Below are 18697 nucleotides of genomic sequence, written 5' to 3'. Positions count from 1 at the left end.
AAACTCTGTTTCCATGGACATTGGATATTCTAATGATTACATTTGGTGTATCTCCTCCATCATATTGTTTACTCTCAGCAATCAAATGTTTCTTTTTTTCTTTCTTTTTTAGTTGTTTCTTGATCGTTTTTCAACCATTTTCTTCTGATTATCTATTTAAGCTTTAATGCGAATGCCATAAACGTTTGCCACAGCCATTTCCAGTGCTCCTGAGAAAGGGACAGGATGTATTATCCTGGAGTTCAGGAGCTGGATTTCTGAACCTGTCCTCATTCTTTCTTGATGTGGCCATCCACCTGGAGATGTGCCTTGCCTCTTAGGTCCACATACTCCCTCACACATCCTTCCCAGGGAAAACACTGTAAGTGATTCTTATTTGGAGTGAGTTGGAATGGGAAGAATTCATATGTCTAAAATCTACTGGGCCACCCAAACATTGACCCTGGGTAATATTCTGAACCTTTTTCCTGCTCCTTTTGCTGCTACCTCTGAAGTTCTATTACTCTGAAACTTTGTCAGCATTTTTTTCTTAACAGACATGTAAGGCTGTGGTTCTTCCTTCTATTGGACTCCATCTGTTTTTTATCTTTCTAAAATAATTCATAATTTGGGAATACTAAAATTTTCCCCCCACTTTCTGATTTTCCAGCATTGCTATGAGTTCATTTACTTAACACATCTTTCTTATCATAGACCTGGAGCAGGAACCGGAGATCATAGTTCTCAAGAGGTCATTTAATCCAATCCCTAAGTGGAGTTGCTGAGTCCACCTGGTTTATTCCTTGCTGCAACAAAAGATGATACACTTGAAACTGAAGGCAAATGAAAGATAAAGATTACAAATTGAATTATAAAATAATTAAGGGCAATAAGAAAGTGCCTTATGGATAATCAAAAATAATGAGGTTGCTGATAAAAAAAATAGATTCTAAAAGGGCAGAAATTGTTTGGAAATGAGAGACATAGTACACAAAGTTTAGGCAAGATATAGTGAATTTTGGAGTCCAAAGAGCCATATTCCTTTTGAAGTTACTCTGAAAAGTGATTGATGAAATCTAATAGAATCTTTAAAAGCATTTGTCAAAGAAAGATTGAATTTTGATTATGGCTTAAGCATTGATTGATTACATACCTCTTAGGATTGATATAACCCCCAAATTAACAGTCGCAAATTTTTGATTTCAGAATTAAGAAGCATAAGTTAAGGATGATGCCACAACGAGGGATTTGATTTTCCTTCTTTCTGTTTTTCCTAAATATGCAGCACTCATAAATTTTGGGTTTAAAATGTTTATTTTGCACTTACATTATTTTCTTTATTTAGATTTGTTTTTTTCAAGTTGGAAATGTTGCTACAAGAAAGTTATGGACTTTTAGTCTGACAATTGCTACTTTGAGAAGGCAATTTCTAAAAAGTTGACATAAAAATCTCATATCCTTATGTGGTTATTGTTGGCATTGATCAATTCTTATTCGTTTCTTACACAATAATGATGTGTCAAAGTCTTAGCCAGGAAAGAGGAAGACTTATAAGTAATCATAGCTACTTTCCTGTGCCTACACACCTACTAGTAGTAAATGTGAATATTTAGTGTTTATCTTCTAGAAATACAAAAAAAATGGTGGGAGAATATAGATTCACAAATATCCTGATGGACAGTATCCAAAACAACCACCTAGTAGCATGAATTCCTGAGTATACTACCCCAAGTCTCTTTTCTCTCCTCTCCTTCTCTAACACATGGCAATCATAGCCACATTTGGGAAACAAAATTTAAATAAAATGTTTTAGTACATTCTGATGCTTGTTTGCAAACAGGTACGGAAGTCTACTCTTGCAAACAAGGACAATTTTGGTATTCAATCCTCTTTTGGAAAACAGTAACCTATACAAAGGAGTAAGTAATGTTTGCAAATGAAGACCTTAGACGCCAGACACTTTGTTAATCAGAAACATTTCTAGGGGAAGCACTAACTGATGTAGGTGTAATGAACACATAAGTCTAGATGAAGACTCTGCTTTTGTGGTTGATTCTCTACATTTTGCAAGAAACCACATTGAGAAACATCATATGGGCATGGTTGAATGCCTCAAGCCTTAGTTAATGAATGAACCTGTTTTAAATTGGCTTATTTCTGGTCTCCCAAGAATTTCTACTTTTGTTCTCCTTAGTGTCTTTAAAATTTCAGGGGCATTTGAGTTTCAAAATGCCTGTAAGCTGGAACAAGATGATTTTGCTACTAGGAATGGTCTGTTTGGAACAAGGCACATCTGCAAATCTTCCTCTTCCCAAAGGTAAGTTCCAAATAAGCTCTATAACTACCTTTGTCTGAAGGAACCACCTTTACTGACAATGGGCATCACAACTGCACTCCATATTATTTTGGAAAAATTGAACAAGCAAATATGTTTTAGAGATCTGATTATTTCTTCAATAAATTTTTTATTTTGCTCCTACAATCGGCATGTGAAATAGGGTGAAATGCTTAAGGAATGCAACTAAGTTTGTTTCACTTAGGTGTACTAAGTGAACTGGGGTTATTTATTTATTTATTTGGACATGTTTCATAGTACCACCTTTCATGGAGAAACTCTGCACATAAGCATAGGTCTAGAAGCATTTGTAATCTTTTGGAAAATTATATTGCTAGGAAATATGAAGCATGTTCACTGTGATATATTGGAAATAGTCTTTTCCTTGTGATTATCATAATCTGAAAATAGTTCTTGGCAGGCTTCTTTGTGGTCAGAGTTGTGCCAGCCCAAAGAACCACCATGTTTTCTGTCTTTGCCTCAGCGAGTTCAGGAAATAATAAATTTCTGTCTTTGCTTCAGTGAGTTCAGGGAAACAATAAATTTTGTATCTAAATTATTTATGACTCATTCAGCTGAAGCAGTTAGAAAATAAGATGTTGATCCAATATCCTACTCCCACTGACTTCAGAATAAAAAAATTTGAGCATTATATTCATGCACTGCTATCATTTAGGTGAGTATCTCTTTGATTCTTTTATTTTTTTCATCTGAAATGCGTAGATAACAATGCTTGATCCTTAGGCATGGAATGAAGATTAAACAGGGAGTCCTATGAAAGAGGTTTCTATATTTTAGCATATTTGTCTAAATATCTGTGTTTAAATTAGAGATATGTTCTAAAGAAAAAACATTTTGATGATTCACTTAATTTCCAGGGAAATTAATGCTGGGAATTGTGCTAAACCTAAGAAATACAGAGATGAATAAGATGTAGGTCTTTTCCTCAAGTAGTTCATGGTCTGGTGATGGAGCAAACTATACAAGTATAGCATGGTAAAAGCGATTAAGTGATGGGCTTGGGGGGAAGGATTGCTACACAACCCAGGGGAGAGACCCTTAACCCAGTTTTAAAAAATCAAGGACGACTCCTCACTTGAGATGATTTCCAAGCTCAGAAGTAAATGAGAGGATTTATTTAGGCAAAGGAGTGGGTAGATTATGAGACAGGGTTTTATAAACCCTCCTAAAATCATGTGGAAAGACCTACAGGAAGAACATGTGCATACATGCCATCTCTAAATTACCTGGTAGAGATCAGTATCTTTAATCTAACCTATTTTTTATTTGAGAAGTCAAAAAAGCCCACGGAGTGAAAATGAATGCAAATTTTTAAGGGATAAAGTCTTTTCCACAAAGAGGAAAGATTTGTCTTATTACCTGGCAACCTTCTATTCTAAACTCTGGTATGTGAATCAGGACACTGTCTTCACTCCACAGTCCTTTCCATCCCAGCAGAGAAATAAATCCAGTAGCATTTGTTAATATATGACTGTGTGACTGGCACCACAGACTGCAGTCTCAGACTCAGTCTCATGAGTGGAACAGAGAAATATGCACACAACTGCAATGAAAGCAGAGGATGTTATCACTGACAATTAGTTGAGCAACTTTATTCTTCAGGAATTGTGGTAGATGTTGAGGATGTCAGTATTTCTAAGACTTATGTTCCTATATTTGAGGATCCCACCATACAGTTGTGTTGAAAGACACAGAAATAGCCATAATGGTGCATGATAGATATCATAGAAGAGAATACAGAGTGCTGTGAGAAACCTCTCAGGGGCTAGAGAGCTCAGAATCAAAAGAGGTCTGCATTCCTAATAACCCACTGGAGACCTCCTCCTGAGGCCTTAACCCATACTTCAAGAAAGTATATCCCTTTATGATATACTTGTCCTACATTGACACAAACTGAGCAATTTACTGAAAATTAAAGCAAATCCCAACAACTAACTTAGAATCACTTTGTAATCTTTCTACTCCCTGTCTTGCTGATTTTTCATGCTCAGAAGGCTTTCCTATGTTGCTCAGTATTAGAAACTATTTAGTCACTCAATGTTTGTCTTTTTTTTTCCCCAGGTACTGAATGTGGGAAGAATCTGGCTAAGATAGGGCCTCAGAATTATTTTAACATTTTCAGTCGCATTGTTGGGGGAAGCCAAGTGAAAAAGGGTTCTTACCCCTGGCAGGTAAGTCTCAAGAAATATTCTCTGGTATGTGAGTTGTGAGATGTCTCAGGGCTGGATCTCCTCAATAATTGAGTCTTCAGTGCTCTATCCTGTCTAGTCCTTCACTAACAATCTTATGAGTGCATACAAAAATCCAAGTTCCTCATGAAGTACAATTGAGTTCCAGAAAAAGTTTGTTCAGAACAATTATATGCGCTGTTGACTTGAGTCACAAACTATTAAAAGTAACGCAATGGATTATGGATAACTTTCAACCCTTAAGACAAAAATACCACTTCAAGAAGCTAAAAAAAATTTATTTACTATTTAAAAAACAATTCTTGATTGAATGAGTATATTTTAAAATATACTTGACTTGTTATAGTTAAAGACCAGAGAATCCACTTTGTGTTTGGGGTGTAAGGTTCTCACGTATATAATAGGACCTCTCACAGAGTAGTCAAGAATACTGCCTCCTTAGTATCTAATGTCCTAGGAATTCTACCTCAGTTTAATTTCCTGATCCTTCTATGACATGAAAATGGATTTGTGCTTCTGCACCAGCCCCAGGGTTTGCATCTATTGTCTTTGAAACTCTTGAGATTTTCCTTACCCTTGAGGGAACGTTATCTTCTTGCTTCTTAAATTTCCATTTAAAGCAATCCTTCTTTATTTTTACTTCTCATGGATAAGTCATAACTTTTAGGTCAATTAACAAATGTTAATGGTTGGTTGATTAAGTTTGTGTTCGGGAGGTTGACTGATTAACTGAGTAATTGTCATTTGATTAACTGGTTAAATACTTGATAGAATAGTTAGACTGATCAGTTAGTTACTTGATCAGGTATTTTTCTAGACAGTTTAGAAGTCCATGTTCAGTTCCTATTAACAGTAATTCATTGACTTTTACTTACTTGCTCTTTGTTCTATTCTTGGCCTCTTCACTCTGTTTCTCTCTTTCTCTTTCTCCCCCCTTTTCCTCTCTCCCTCTCTCTCCCTCCCTCCTTCCCTCCTTCTCTCCCTCTTCCTCTTCCTCTTTCCCTTTCTCTCATGCTGAGGATCAAACCCAGGGCCTCACAAATGCTACGCATGCCTGAGCTCTCCCATTGCCCCCTCTGCATTACTTTTCCTTTGATTTCTCACTAAATAATTTTTGGTCAAAAGTGGACAATTCTAATAAATTGCTATGTTCTAATTCCAAAAATGTAAATATTGTCATTAAAAGTATTTAATTGTACATTAAAGTCATTTTAGAATCAAATAAAATATTATGAATAGGATAAACCAAAGATAAAAAGTATGCTCGAGAGGTAGAATCAGAATGACTTTGAAAAAGATAAAAGGGTCAAAGAGTTTATTAAAAGTATGAGAAAAGTATAGGTCCAAACTATTTCTCTAAGAGCCTTGGATAATTGGAGCATGTGTTGAAAGGCTCCCAAGTCTACAGCTTGCCTTTTTCCCAAAACAGCTGTACTCAGCTATATTTTCTACTTCTTTTTCTTCATTCATAGGTAATGTTCATACTGTCAGAGCCACAGATCTGGGCCAACAGTGTTACCCAAATAAAGAAATAAATACTAATATTTCTAACTACCATCTCTACTAAAACTCTTATAGCCAATCATTTCAAATTAACTACATCTTATCTAGACCAAGGCTGGGAATGTTCTGGTTCCAGCACTACTCTTCTTTCTGAGCTGTAGTGTATGAATTTTACCCCTTAAGAAATTATGAGTGAGGGTTGGGGATGTGGCTCAAGCGGTAGCACCCTCGCCTGACATGCGTGCGGCCCGGGTTCAATCCTCAGCACCACATACAAAGATGTTGTGTCCGCCAAGAACTAAAAAATAAATATTAAAAAATTCTCTCTCTCTCTCCCTCTCTCTCTCTCTCTCTCTCTCTCTCTCTCTCTCTCTTAAAAAAAGAAATTATGAGTGAGTAGCTGGGTCTATATTTTAGAATATGCTCAGTTGTCAGATTTGGGGAATCCTTAAGCATGAACTTGTACCCATTTAAGGTCTTTACTATTCAGGTGTCTCTGAAACAAAGGCAGAAGCATATCTGTGGAGGAACCATCATCTCTCCACAGTGGGTGATCACAGCTGCTCACTGTGTGGCAAACAGGTAGGGATGGACTCACTCAAGGAAGAAAATCAGATCACCCCCTTCCTCTCCCTTGGAATCTTCAGTGATGACTCTTAAAATATGGGGGAAACTATAACACAAACGGGGCTTGGTGACATTGTCAGATGCTACTCAACTAGGTTGAAAATACACATTCTTCACAGAGGTAAAATACTTTACTAAATTGTAATCAAGATCCTGTTTCCATTTTTGTCCTCTTTCATTTAAGTCTGCAAAATTTATTTGGATGCCCAGCTAGACACCAGGGAGTGCCAACATGCAAAAATTGAGACACAATCCCTACCACCGGAGAGCTAATAGACTGAAAGAATAGTCAACTGATAATTTCTCCACAATGTGGCAGACAGTAGGCTAGTGAGATGTTGTATGTTAGATTAGGTACGTAATATAGTCAAAATTCAGAGGCATATACCAAGAGAAAATGATGCCCTTTCTAATTTTATATAAAAGTATCAATCTTAGAGATGAAGGATTCCAAAAAATGGTAAGCCAAAGCTCTTCATCCATCTCAACAATCCTACCAAACTCCTTTCTGATTACCCAGGAAGATGGGGTCTTTTCCATGTCGTATAAGGTCTTTAAATCAAGATATAAGGAAGGTAAGGAGAAGATCCCAATTTTCCCTTGTTGTAATTAGCTCTAAATCCTTGAGTGTGTGTGCTCTCTGTGACATTAGAGTTATGATGTTATTCTTCATAATACACACTCTGCATGAGATCTTTGACGTTGAAGCAGCATACTTAGTGGGAATCCCAAATCATTCTCAAAGTATTTCATTGGTATTAAGTTTGGAAAAATATCCCAGGATAGCTGATTATGGTCCTCTAGTCTTTAGAAACCTGAATTACAAGGTATATGCATCTCTAGATAATCAGAACTGATTATCTAGAGATAATAAATGTTAAGTTTATCATATCATTGCTCCATATGAAGCCACTCTTTACTAATTCTGCACTGAAACTGGGGATCTCTGCATGTTCTTTCTAATAGCATTGGAATCATTCTCATTTTCTCAGCAACCCCACCACCCACATTATCTATATAATTTTAAAGAGACAAATTTGTCAGCAGCTGTACTGTGAGTTTCATTGAAATCCACCATTTTACTGCTCCCTCTTCATAGAAACTTTGCATCAACTTTGAACGTTACTGCTGGAGAACATGACTTGAGCCAGGAAGAGCCAGGAGAGCAAACCCTCACCATTGAAACCATCATTGTACACCCACGATTCACCATCAAGAAACCAATGGACTATGATATTGCCATTTTGAGGATGGCTGGGACCTTCCAATTTGGTAAACATTTGAGGTTCACCCTGATTTGCATGCCCCCTGTTCCCATGACCTTTGACTCATAATTCCCTGCAGTTTATATTATATAGCATGTACCCAGCTGTTCTAAATCATGTGTTTTGAGATAGAGACTTAGGCTGGAAGGTTCTCTACCTGAAACTCTCTCTGCTTGTAGTTCTGGATATAGAATTATGTGGAGTCAAGAGAGGAGAGGATCTCTATCTGATAAATAACCCCAGTAGGTTCCAGGCAGATATTACAACTCTCACCAAGGTCTTTGCACCTAGGTGCAAATTGGTGAATGGCTAATTGTATCCTGTCCTCTGTGAATGAGATGAGCACTGCTTTGATGTTTTTTTAGGCCAGTCGGTGGGACCTGTGTGTCTTCCAGAACCAGGGGAGAGATTTGAGGCTGGATTTATTTGTACAACTACAGGCTGGGGCCGCTTGACTGAAGGTAAGAATACCTGTGCCACTCTTCTTAATCAGAGGTTAGAACTTTCTGGTGGGCAATCAGAAAATAGAATTTTAATCTACTTTTTAAAAACAGTTATGTCAACATTTTGAAAGATAAAAAAATGTAACATTGTACTTAGAAATTTAGGTTTTTCCAAAGGACACAAACCTGAATCCAGTTGATGAGGTGAATAGGGCATCTTCAACTCAGAAAGGGTCAGTGTGCCTTGCTGAGGCTCCTGTCCTGTGTTACAGATGGCATCCTCTCACAAGTCCTGCAGGAGGTGAACCTGCCGATTTTATCCAAGAAGGAGTGTGTGGCAGCTCTGTTAACCCTAAAGAAGCCATTTAATGGGAAGACCTTTCTCTGCACAGGCTCCCCCGATGGAGGGAGGGATGCATGTAAGGTGAGTGGCATTGGCTGGGCTGACAGGCTCCGCCCAGGCAGGTCTCTCCTCAGCTTTCTCCTCAGCTTTTTTAGCAGGTGAGGGGCTTCAGAAAGGCTGATTCCAGCTAAACCTGGAATCTGGAAAGAAGAGCCAGAAGTAAAAAGGAAAGATAAAGTCAAAATAAAGGGAAAGTTTAAACAATCTTTTTGAGCAGGGGTGTTTAGAGGAGGTTATCTGATTTTTCCAAAAAGACCAAATATAGAAATAGTGCCAAGAATAAGCTCAGGATTCATCCCTGCAGGATGGATGGAGCTTTCTTATTTGGAGTTTGTAGATGTTTGGAATTTTACTGGTCTTCTGTTCTCCCGTTGATCAAGAGCTGAGGTCAATTATTAGGTATCCTGTGGATAAAGAGTGAGCACTGAAGGGCATCAACACTGACAATGATGGTAAAAGAAGCTTCTTTCTTCTTCAGGGAGATTCAGGTGGCTCACTCATGTGCCAAAATAAGAAAGGAGCCTGGACTCTGGCTGGCGTGACTTCCTGGGGTTTGGGCTGTGGTCGAAGCTGGAGAAACAATGGGCAGAAAGATGAGCAAGGGTCCCCTGGGATCTTCACAGATCTTAGTAAAGTGCTTCCCTGGATCCGTGAACACACCCAAACTGGTAATAAAGCCATTATGCGAGGTTAAGAAGTTGGTGTTTTCTGCTAGGGCAGATCATCAGCTGTCTAGCCACGTCAGGACCAGAGTAAAGAGGTCTACTTCTGTTCTCAATTGGTGCATACAGATTATGAAATTTGTTGTCAAAAACAAGAGCTGAATGTGGTATGTGATACAGTAGAAAATGTTCAATGATATATGAATTCATACATTTTTTTATTTTGTCAAGTTTGCCTTTAATTGAAACAGTTTCAACTTGAAGATATGTTTTCTCCACTTATTTCTCAGTTGTTCCAGCAAGATTCAGCTAGCTATAGCATAAAACAGTAGTAATTTTGCCACCCATGAAACTATTTAGGGGGATATTTGTGTTGTTACAACTAGAGAGGAGGCAGTGGCACCTACTGGGTAGGGGCCATGGATGCTGTTAAGTATACTATCAGTGCACAGTATGGCACCCCACAAAGAACAATCTCATCCCAGATGTTAGTAGTGCAAAGCTTGAGAAGCCCTGGCACAGAACCAAGTTCAGTAAGTCAGAAAAGGCCATCGAATGCATACTCCAGGGGCTGAATTGTAGCCTCATTTATATCTCCAAACTCAACTTAGTCGGTTTTTTTTAACCTGGTTTCTAACAGCCTTAAAGGGCCTTCCATCCTTTCCTGAAACAGTTCATTCAAATTAGTTCAGTAGAAAATGACTTGTGGAGCATATGGCATAGCATCAGGTACCTGAGCATTGAATTCAAGTTGTAGATAATCTAGAAACTTTTTTGTGCTTGTAGGAAAGTTATTTCCATCTCTAGCCTCCATTTTTATGTACAATCACCTCTTTGTGTTCTGTGTAAATGTCATGTTAATCACTGGTTAATTACTGTCTGTTTCTTAATTAGGCTACTCAATAAACCAAGTAAAATCATCTCCTTTTTTATATCAAGACCCCTTTCATACTTTGTCATTTATCCTTTCTGTTCTTTCCACAAGAGTAGATTTTCATAGTAGTATATTGACTAAAAATTCTCTGCACTTTTGAGCCAACTTTTTGAAATATTGTTTGTGATACCTTAGCTTTGAGTTGTGTTTTTCTTTTTCTTTCCCAGGACATCAAAGAAAGAGCTCCAGAGGTGGGTAGTCCTGTAGCCTGCTCCACCAGGAGCATGAATTAACATTTAGCATTTCTGAATATCAGTTTCCTCTATAATCAAAAGTTACCCTCAGCAAGAGTTTTCATGTTTGCTAGGTATAAAACTACCAAGCACACCTGCAGCCCTGCCAGTTTGGACAATCACATGCCCACAGGAGCCCTGGATTCCCTCCTGTTTCTTTTCTTGTCTATTCAGTGCTCCATCTAATTCAGCAAACATTTGACAAACTCTAGCTTTGAATCAGAGACTCGGGAAAGAAAAGAGGTGGTACAGATGTGGTAAATAAGCTCCACACACCTCCCTAAAAGGGTCCTTCCTTATATAGGGGACTCATCCCTATATCACATTGTAGCTCTGCAATTAATTCACCTTGTGATTTTGGGAAAGCTCTTTCCTATCTCTGGACCTCAGTTACTTCATCTATAAAGAATAGAGGTTGGACTAGATGGTCTTTAAGGCCTCTTTAGCTCAGATCTTCAATTGTTCTTTGAGCCCCTAAAACTACCTACAAAATGCCATATGGAAAATAACATCCTCAGAGCTCAGAGGCTGCTTCTAGCTGAAAATCTAGTTGAAGGAATCATTCTTATCCAAGGATGGATATTGAGAGATGGAGGTAAGAGAATGCAGGATGTAAGAGACCAGTAAGTCAGCCAAAACAGTTAAAATGAAGGATGTGTAATGGGGTTTCATGAGAGAAAAGAATAGAAAGATAACTTGATAGCGAGTTATGAAAACTTGAAACATCAGCCAAAAATTTGGGACTTTATTGAGCAATAAGAATTTGATTAATTAGATAAATAGATTAGAACTAGACTTTCCTGATAAAAGAATGGACTTTATAGTCATTTTGTTGAGCAGTAGCAAGGAAGAGGAAAGAAACAAACTTGATTCTTTGATAGTTTTGAGCATAAGAGACTAAGGATACAGAAAGTCATAAAGTCAGAAGTGGATGCAGATTTGCTGACCCAGAGAGATTCCATCAGCAGCACGTTGAGTTTCAGGGTGATAGCTAGGAGACCATTGCGAAATCTGTCTGAAGTTCAGAAAAGCAGAGCTAATCATCAAAACTGAGGGTATGACTGAGACTGGTCAGAGGTCTGAAATATAGAGAGAAGATGAATGCTGGGATAGAACCTGGGAAATATCTGTATCCACAGAATGGGGTCAGAGGAAAGAATTAAGGAGAAAAACAAATCCAGAATCCCAAGGCTAAGCAGGATCGAAAAGGAACAAAAATGAATATGGCATCTCAGAAGGCAGGACAGGAAAATATTTCATAAAGAGTGAAAGAGTACATAAAGAATAACCAGGAGGCTCCAGTGTTCTCCGCTTCTGGAAGGAGGGGCTATTATGGCCAGCCAACATCATTGACCCTGATTCCGTGACTTTCCCTCCCGGCATCATGCAGTGAAAAGGATGGTCTAGTCAGCGGGTCTGATGGGGAGCTGCACTTCCCAGAAAGTCTCCACGTGTATTATGACAGTGAGCAGTGAGTAGCCCCTTCTGTCACCCTTCCCCAGACTCCCACCTCCAGTCTGGCTACACCCATTAACTGGACAGCAATTGTCACTTTCTATCTAGAAATAACATCCTCTCCATGTGTCTGTCTGCAGACAGTGTGTATGGACCCTGTTGGCACCAGAGGGAATGCATGTGTTGCTCAGTTTTTCCCGCATGGATGCAGAGGCTTGTCACCACAATCACCTGGCAATGTATTCTTTGGAAGACAGACTCTTTGGTGAGTGGATTTTCACACTGACCAGTGGAAATCAGTAATAAGTGGCTTAAAGAGGCCTGGTTACAATAAGTTTGGCATGGAGTCATCTGTAAGTGCCACACTTCTGGTCTCCCAGTTTGAGACTCAGATCAGGAGGAGTACAGAGGAACTGAACCTGAGACTGCAGGGTCACAGGGCATTTCACTTCTGCATCATTTCCACTTGCTCTTACTAAACTGGGAGTAAAATCTAGGCATATTGCAGGGTCTCCCAAGCAGAAAGCTGCTTTCCCAGGCATGAAAAGGATCTTTACCTGCATCATCAAACTAAGAAGACAGATGATGACAGAAAACAATGAAAAGGAGACAACAGTTACATAAGAAACAGGAATGGAGTGGTGTCTCTGTGGTTCTGAACTGGACACGATTTAGCCCCTCAGGAAATATTTGGCTATGTCTTAGAGACTTTTTTGGATGTTACAACTGTAGAGAGTATTACTAGAAAGATGTTAGGTTGTCACAACTGGAGGGTGTTTTACTTTAGGAAGCCAGGGTGCTACATAAGACACCGAAAAAAAAAAAAAAAAGACATAAGACACCCAATAGTGCTGAGATTGAGACACCCTGTTTTAGACAATCCTGAAATATCATGGAAAATTCAGTTCTCTTTAAGTCATTTAAAGGGTGATGTTTTCTAGATTCTAAGCCAAGAATCTTCTTTCTCATCTTGCAGGAAAACTCTGTGGAGAAATCCTCCCTTCGTCTGTTCTTGTTGGTTCCAATTCTATAAAGCTGAAGTTCATTTCTGATGCCACAGATTATGCCACTGGGTTTAATCTCACCTATAAAGCTGTTACCCCAAACTACTTTCCTGGTAAAACCATTTATACTTATCACAAGCCCTCCAGACCCTTTGAAAAAGTTTGGGCATCATAGGCATTAGCCCCCTGGCAAGGCCCTCTAGTTCCATAGTGGAGGGGACCAACTGGCCAGCTTGAGAGCAGGGTGCAGTCTCTCCTTCCACAGCCTTGATGATTTGTATTTATCACCTACCCAAGTAAGCTGAGAAGACCCGAAGAATTCTATAAGATCTATGCACATCCCTCTTTCTTGTTGGCTCTGTCTAAAGATTCAGTTCATGAATCATCTGTGAGAGATGGGAGGGAACAATGAGAATTCCTCTTCCTTAGGTGCTTCCATTTGTTTAGAGATTCTTTATGTATTTCAGATTCAGGTTGCAATTCCTTAACTATCCTTTTTAAAGAAGGCATCATACAGAATCTTCACTATCCTGAAGACTACAATGACATGGCCAACTGTAACTGGATTTTTCAAGCCCCCAAACATCACATAATTAAGGTATTGACTTGGGTTACTCTTCCTTAGCCATGGCATATCCACAGAACAGCTATCAGAAGCACCAAGCAGCAGAGGTTTTTATCTGAGTTATCCGCGGCTATATTCAAGTTTTAATTAAACACTTGAATAATGAGCCAGCTTATTTTCCCCTGCAACTATCCACTTTTACCACTAGATAGCACTTGCACTCTTTAGTTTTTGTTAAAAACAAAACCAACCCCCCCCCCTCAAAGTGGTGTTGTCTTAACCTTTGTATCCTGGTGACTTTATCAGTCTCTAGTTCCTTCTAGAAACAAGCATTTCTTCCTTTCAATTCAACCTCTGACAAAACACTGTGTATGTAATGGCAAATAGATGTCAATAACAATTAGTCCAAAATCATTAAGCCTTCTAAGTAGAGGAGATAGAGCAAAGAAGAAACAATACAGAACAGGCACAGGGGATGACTAGCTTCAAAGAGTCACAAGTGTACTTGGGGTGGGGGCTGTAGGAGGTGACGCTGAGACCCGTCAATACCAGGATATGGTGTTTATTCCACATTTGCCTATGAGTGTTACTGGCCATTCATTGGTTTGTTTTCCCATTAAACACTAATGGACCATCTGCAGAGAGATGTCACTAGGTAGCTGAAGGTCAGGCTGCAGTCAGGATGAGATTGGACTTAGGATTTATTTATAAGTATTTCTTTTAAAAAAATAATTAAAAGCAAGGGGTATATGAAGGAGTAAGGGCAGACAAGACCTCAAAGTTCTCCAGTATGGGAGTATATTTCCTAACAGTAGTTCACGTCTTGAGAATTGGATGGTCATTAGGTGTTTTATTATTGTGTGACTGTTACAGAGTGTCTTCACACAACCAAGACAGCTCCAAGGTCACAAGATGTATAATCTTGTGAGACCACTGTCCCATATGTGGTCCATTGTTGACCAAAACATTGTTATGCTGTGCATGACCATATTTGAACAGGAAAGAGGTCTGAGATGCAGGAGTAAAACTGAATTGGTGAAGTCACTCCAGAGAATGGATCTTTTCACTTAAAACACAAAATAAAACAAATAAACAAAAAGATGTGGCAAGTAGTTTTGGGCTTACCACATAGAGTTTAAAGAGAATGAGAATTAAGGATGAACTATTCAGACACCACCACATCCCTCAATAAGGCAGAATAATTGGATTGGACAATTAAAAAGTTGAAAAAAGTTGGGCGTGGCAGTGTCTGAAGTACTAAAATAAGTCAGAAATTAGGAGCAGAAACAAGATCACATAAGTTTTACAAATGAGTGAGATGAGTATAGATCTTCTTTTTCTAATGTTTTCTGAAATCCAAAATAGAGTTAAGGCAAAAATTCAGCAGAATTAAGGGAAAAAAATTATTCACAATGAAAGATAAGAATTTAAATATAAGCATATTTCTAGGAGGAGTAAGAAGAGGGAATTTAGTTGAAAATCGGAAAATTCTACTCTTCTAAGGTCTTCCTCCAGAGCAAGTTGAGCAAATCCAGATTTCTTTGCTTAATCAAAATAAGGTCATTCATCTGCATTGTTTACTCTGAGAATAACCTTCAGTCTTCTCAGCTGTCATTTCAGAGTCTGGAAATAGAAGAAAGTGGAGACTGCACTTCTGACTATGTGACAGTGCACAGTGACGTTGAAAGGAAGAAGGAAATAGGTTTGTGTTCCTCAAAGGCTCAGCTTCCCTGGTTTGCAATTAGACCCAATCTTGAGATGAAGGATATGGCTCAGTTTTCCTTAATTCCCCTGTACCACCACTCCTTTTTCAAGGGCAGAAGGAGAGAGGACCAAAGAACCACTTGAATAGAAAATTCAAAGGGCCCACAATGAAGGAAGAGCCAGATGGGGAAAGTCCCATCAAAATAAGCCCTGTAGCTGGAACCAACTCTTGGCAGCGTTTTAGTGGCAGTGTGGCAGACGAAACAGAATTGAAACATCAATGGGGTTAAATGAATTTTTTTAAAAAGCAAGCTGCCTTTTTATTTTGAAAATGAAGTGTGATATTTACCTGAAAAGCTTACTTCTCAAACATTAACTAGAGGACACATTTTTTTTTTCTCCTATCCATGTCATGTTTATTTGCCTGGCACTGGATGATGCTTTGGATGGGTCTTCAACCAGCTCGGCTGTGTGGCTATGATGTCCCTCCCCCCCTGCTGAGCTCCTCCAGTGTCATGCTCATCAACTTCCAATCAGATGAAAATGGCACCTTCAGAGGCTTCCAGGCTGCAGTCTCCTTCATTCCTATAGCAGGTAAGAAGAGGGATCCTTCAGTGTCTAATTCTAATCCTCATAGAGTGGTAATAAAGGGAAGCCTTTAGAGTCCAACATGGATCCAATTGATTTTCATAATTTGTGGTAATTAGATCCTATAAAGTCACCGTGAACACTGAATAAGTGGATACTGAGCCATTGCTCCTAAGAAAATACAAAGTTATTTTCCTAGGGGCACTGTACATTTTTTATCAACCCATCAATACATAACTTTGTTTTAAGTGTTTCTGCTTAAAGACACATTATTTCATATGCATTAATGATTCATTAGCATTAAATTCAGAGCAAATAGCACTATAACTCATATCTGAACCAAGCTTTTCTAACACATTCTGAGGTACGTTGTAGTCTTCTTGCACTTCGCGACACTAGAGGGCACTTCAGCACTATGCTTGGAAGACACACTAAACTGAAGTCACCAACAAAAAGCACACCCACTAATGTGGTACTCAATAGACCACGAAAAGGACATTTGTTTATAGGATGAGAGCTGAAACAAGAAGGCAGGGAATTGCCTTATTTTACGTCAGCCGAAAACCTGAAAGTTAGATGTTTGTGAAAGCACCATGAATATTGCTTTTGAGGTTATGAACACATTTTAGTGAGTAGGTGAATTCACATATATGGAATCTATAAATAAGAAAGATATATGGTGTGTCTGAATCTTGGCCTATCCTTACTAGATGTGTGTTTTTTAAGAAAGAATTATCTCAATGTCATTTTAAATCTTACAATGGGAGAATAATCATGTCTAGGAAAGAATGGGGTGGAGATTAAATTAGATAAGATACACTTGGCTATAATATAGCAAGGGCTCATATAACAACAACAACAAAAAAAAAAACAGAACATGAAATATAATCACCAATCCCAGGCCCTGGAGACTACATATCTTTTTTCCCAGTCTCACCATGATCCCTCTTCCATATGGGAGATCCCACGATGCAATTATCTGCTTCCCAAGTTGTTCCTTCTTGATAAGAAACTACTGTTGGAAGAGAAAAGCCAGGTTATAGTTACAATATTCCACTTCTCAGTTAAAATACTCACAGAGTCCTTCTAACTGAGGTGTCCCAAAATTCTAACATTATCTCATAAGTCATTTTCTGATGACTTATAAGTCATTTTCTGATGACTTAATTCACACAAAGAAAACCAACCCTGGTTTTCTTTGTGTGAATTAAGTAATTATGTTATGTTTATATCCAGATTTAAACACCTCGGTATTAGAGGATGAACCAGTGTTTCTGGAGACATGGAATATGCCATCTGAAGAAATTAATGCTTCTGGTAAGCTGTTTGGGGACTGTAACTACCTAATGTGTATGCGTGTGTATACACACAAACACACACACATGTATATACACACATATACATATATATGGAACATATTATGCAGGGTTCAGTCAGAGAAGCAGGTGTGATGGGTTGACTATGTTTTCCTTCCAAATTGTGTTGGAATCCTCCAGTACCCTAGAATATGACTTTACTTGGATATAGGGTCTTTACAGAGATTAACTGAGTTAAAATGAGGTCATTAGAGTAGTCCCTAATTCTATATGAATGCTAGTCTTTATAGGGGAAATTTGGATGTAGAGAGACACACATAAAAAGGCATAACATGATATGAAGAAGAAGGCAGAAATCCAGTGACATATCATTTATAAGCCAAGTGTTTTAGTCAGCTTTGCAATGCTATGACCAAAATTCCTAACAAGAACCACTTAGAGGAGGGAAAGTCTATTTGGGGCTCTGTTTTCAGAATTTCTCAATCCATAGATGGCTGAGTCTATTGCTCTAGATCCAAAGTGAGGTGGGATATCATGGTGGAGGGACACAGTGGACAAAAATGGCTCACCTCATGGAGTCAGGAAGTAGAGAAAGGGGGAGAGATAGGGTCCAGAGTGAGGATGCACTCTTCCAGAGTATTCCTCCAGTGACCCACCTCCTCTAAAGTTACCACCCAGTCAGTCCATTCAAACTAGGGTGAACTGACCAGGTTACAGATTCCAGTCTAATCATTTAACCTCTGAATATTCATGCATTAACACAGAAATTTTGGGGGAACAACTTATGCCCAAATCATAATACCAAGGAACACCGAGAGTTGCCAGTGAACCACCAGAAGCAAGAAAGGTCCATGGAACCTCCATCACAGATCTCCGAAAGAACAAACCTGCCAGCTCATTGATCTTGGACCTCTAGAACTGTGAGACAATAAATTCTTGTTGTTCCAAGCCACCTAGTTTGTGGTACTTTGTTATAGCAGCTCTAGCAAATGAGTGCTTCAGAATTTGCTTGCATGATGTGTAAGAGCTGACCAAGCAAGAACATCCTTAAGGCAGGCAGACAGAAAGGGAAAATGTCGAGAGTATTGAATCCACAGCAGGAACTGAAGTTGTTCTCCGTTGGCAGTATCTCTTCTCTTTTTTCAGGAAGCCTCAGCCCTGCTTTTAAGACCTTCCAACTCATTACGCCAACCCACACAGATTGTCCAGGATGATTTTCCTTACCTAAAGGCAATGGATTAGGGATGATAGCTGCAAACTTCCTTCACAGCGACACCTAGTGTTCAATTGAATAACTACAGGTGCAAATCCAAGCAAGTTGATATATCAAAAGGGTCATTGTCCCTTCTGTTCAAAGCAACACTGAAATATTTCCAGTCCAAGAATAAAAACTCCCTTCTTAACTGACTCATTTGGTGGGGATGACTCAATTATGTGCCAACTCCTGTTCTGACTCACAAGATCTTTCACT

At 38.8% G+C, this 18697-nt stretch overlaps 1 protein-coding gene across 1 annotated transcript; it reads left to right on the top strand.

Annotated features, from left to right (window-relative positions):
• Positions 1-2208: 2208 nt before the first annotated feature.
• Positions 2209-18440, top strand: Ovch2 (ovochymase 2). The gene is made up of 16 exons (XM_077797264.1): positions 2209-2296; positions 4397-4506; positions 6518-6609; positions 7754-7926; positions 8285-8380; positions 8635-8786; positions 9244-9433; positions 10529-10550; positions 11973-12065; positions 12190-12314; positions 13026-13166; positions 13521-13651; positions 15227-15320; positions 15785-15916; positions 17147-17227; positions 18373-18440. Exons 1-16 carry the CDS (start codon positions 2209-2211, stop codon positions 18438-18440), a joined length of 1788 nt encoding a protein of 595 aa, XP_077653390.1.
• Positions 18441-18697: the final 257 nt, after the last annotated feature.

The sequence above is a fragment of the Urocitellus parryii genome, chromosome 4, assembly GCF_045843805.1.
Source record: "Urocitellus parryii isolate mUroPar1 chromosome 4, mUroPar1.hap1, whole genome shotgun sequence".
In the NCBI taxonomy this organism is placed as follows: domain Eukaryota; kingdom Metazoa; phylum Chordata; class Mammalia; order Rodentia; family Sciuridae; genus Urocitellus; species Urocitellus parryii.
Note: the sequence above shows the minus strand (reverse complement) of the source record. Positions and strands in the feature narration are given on the sequence as shown.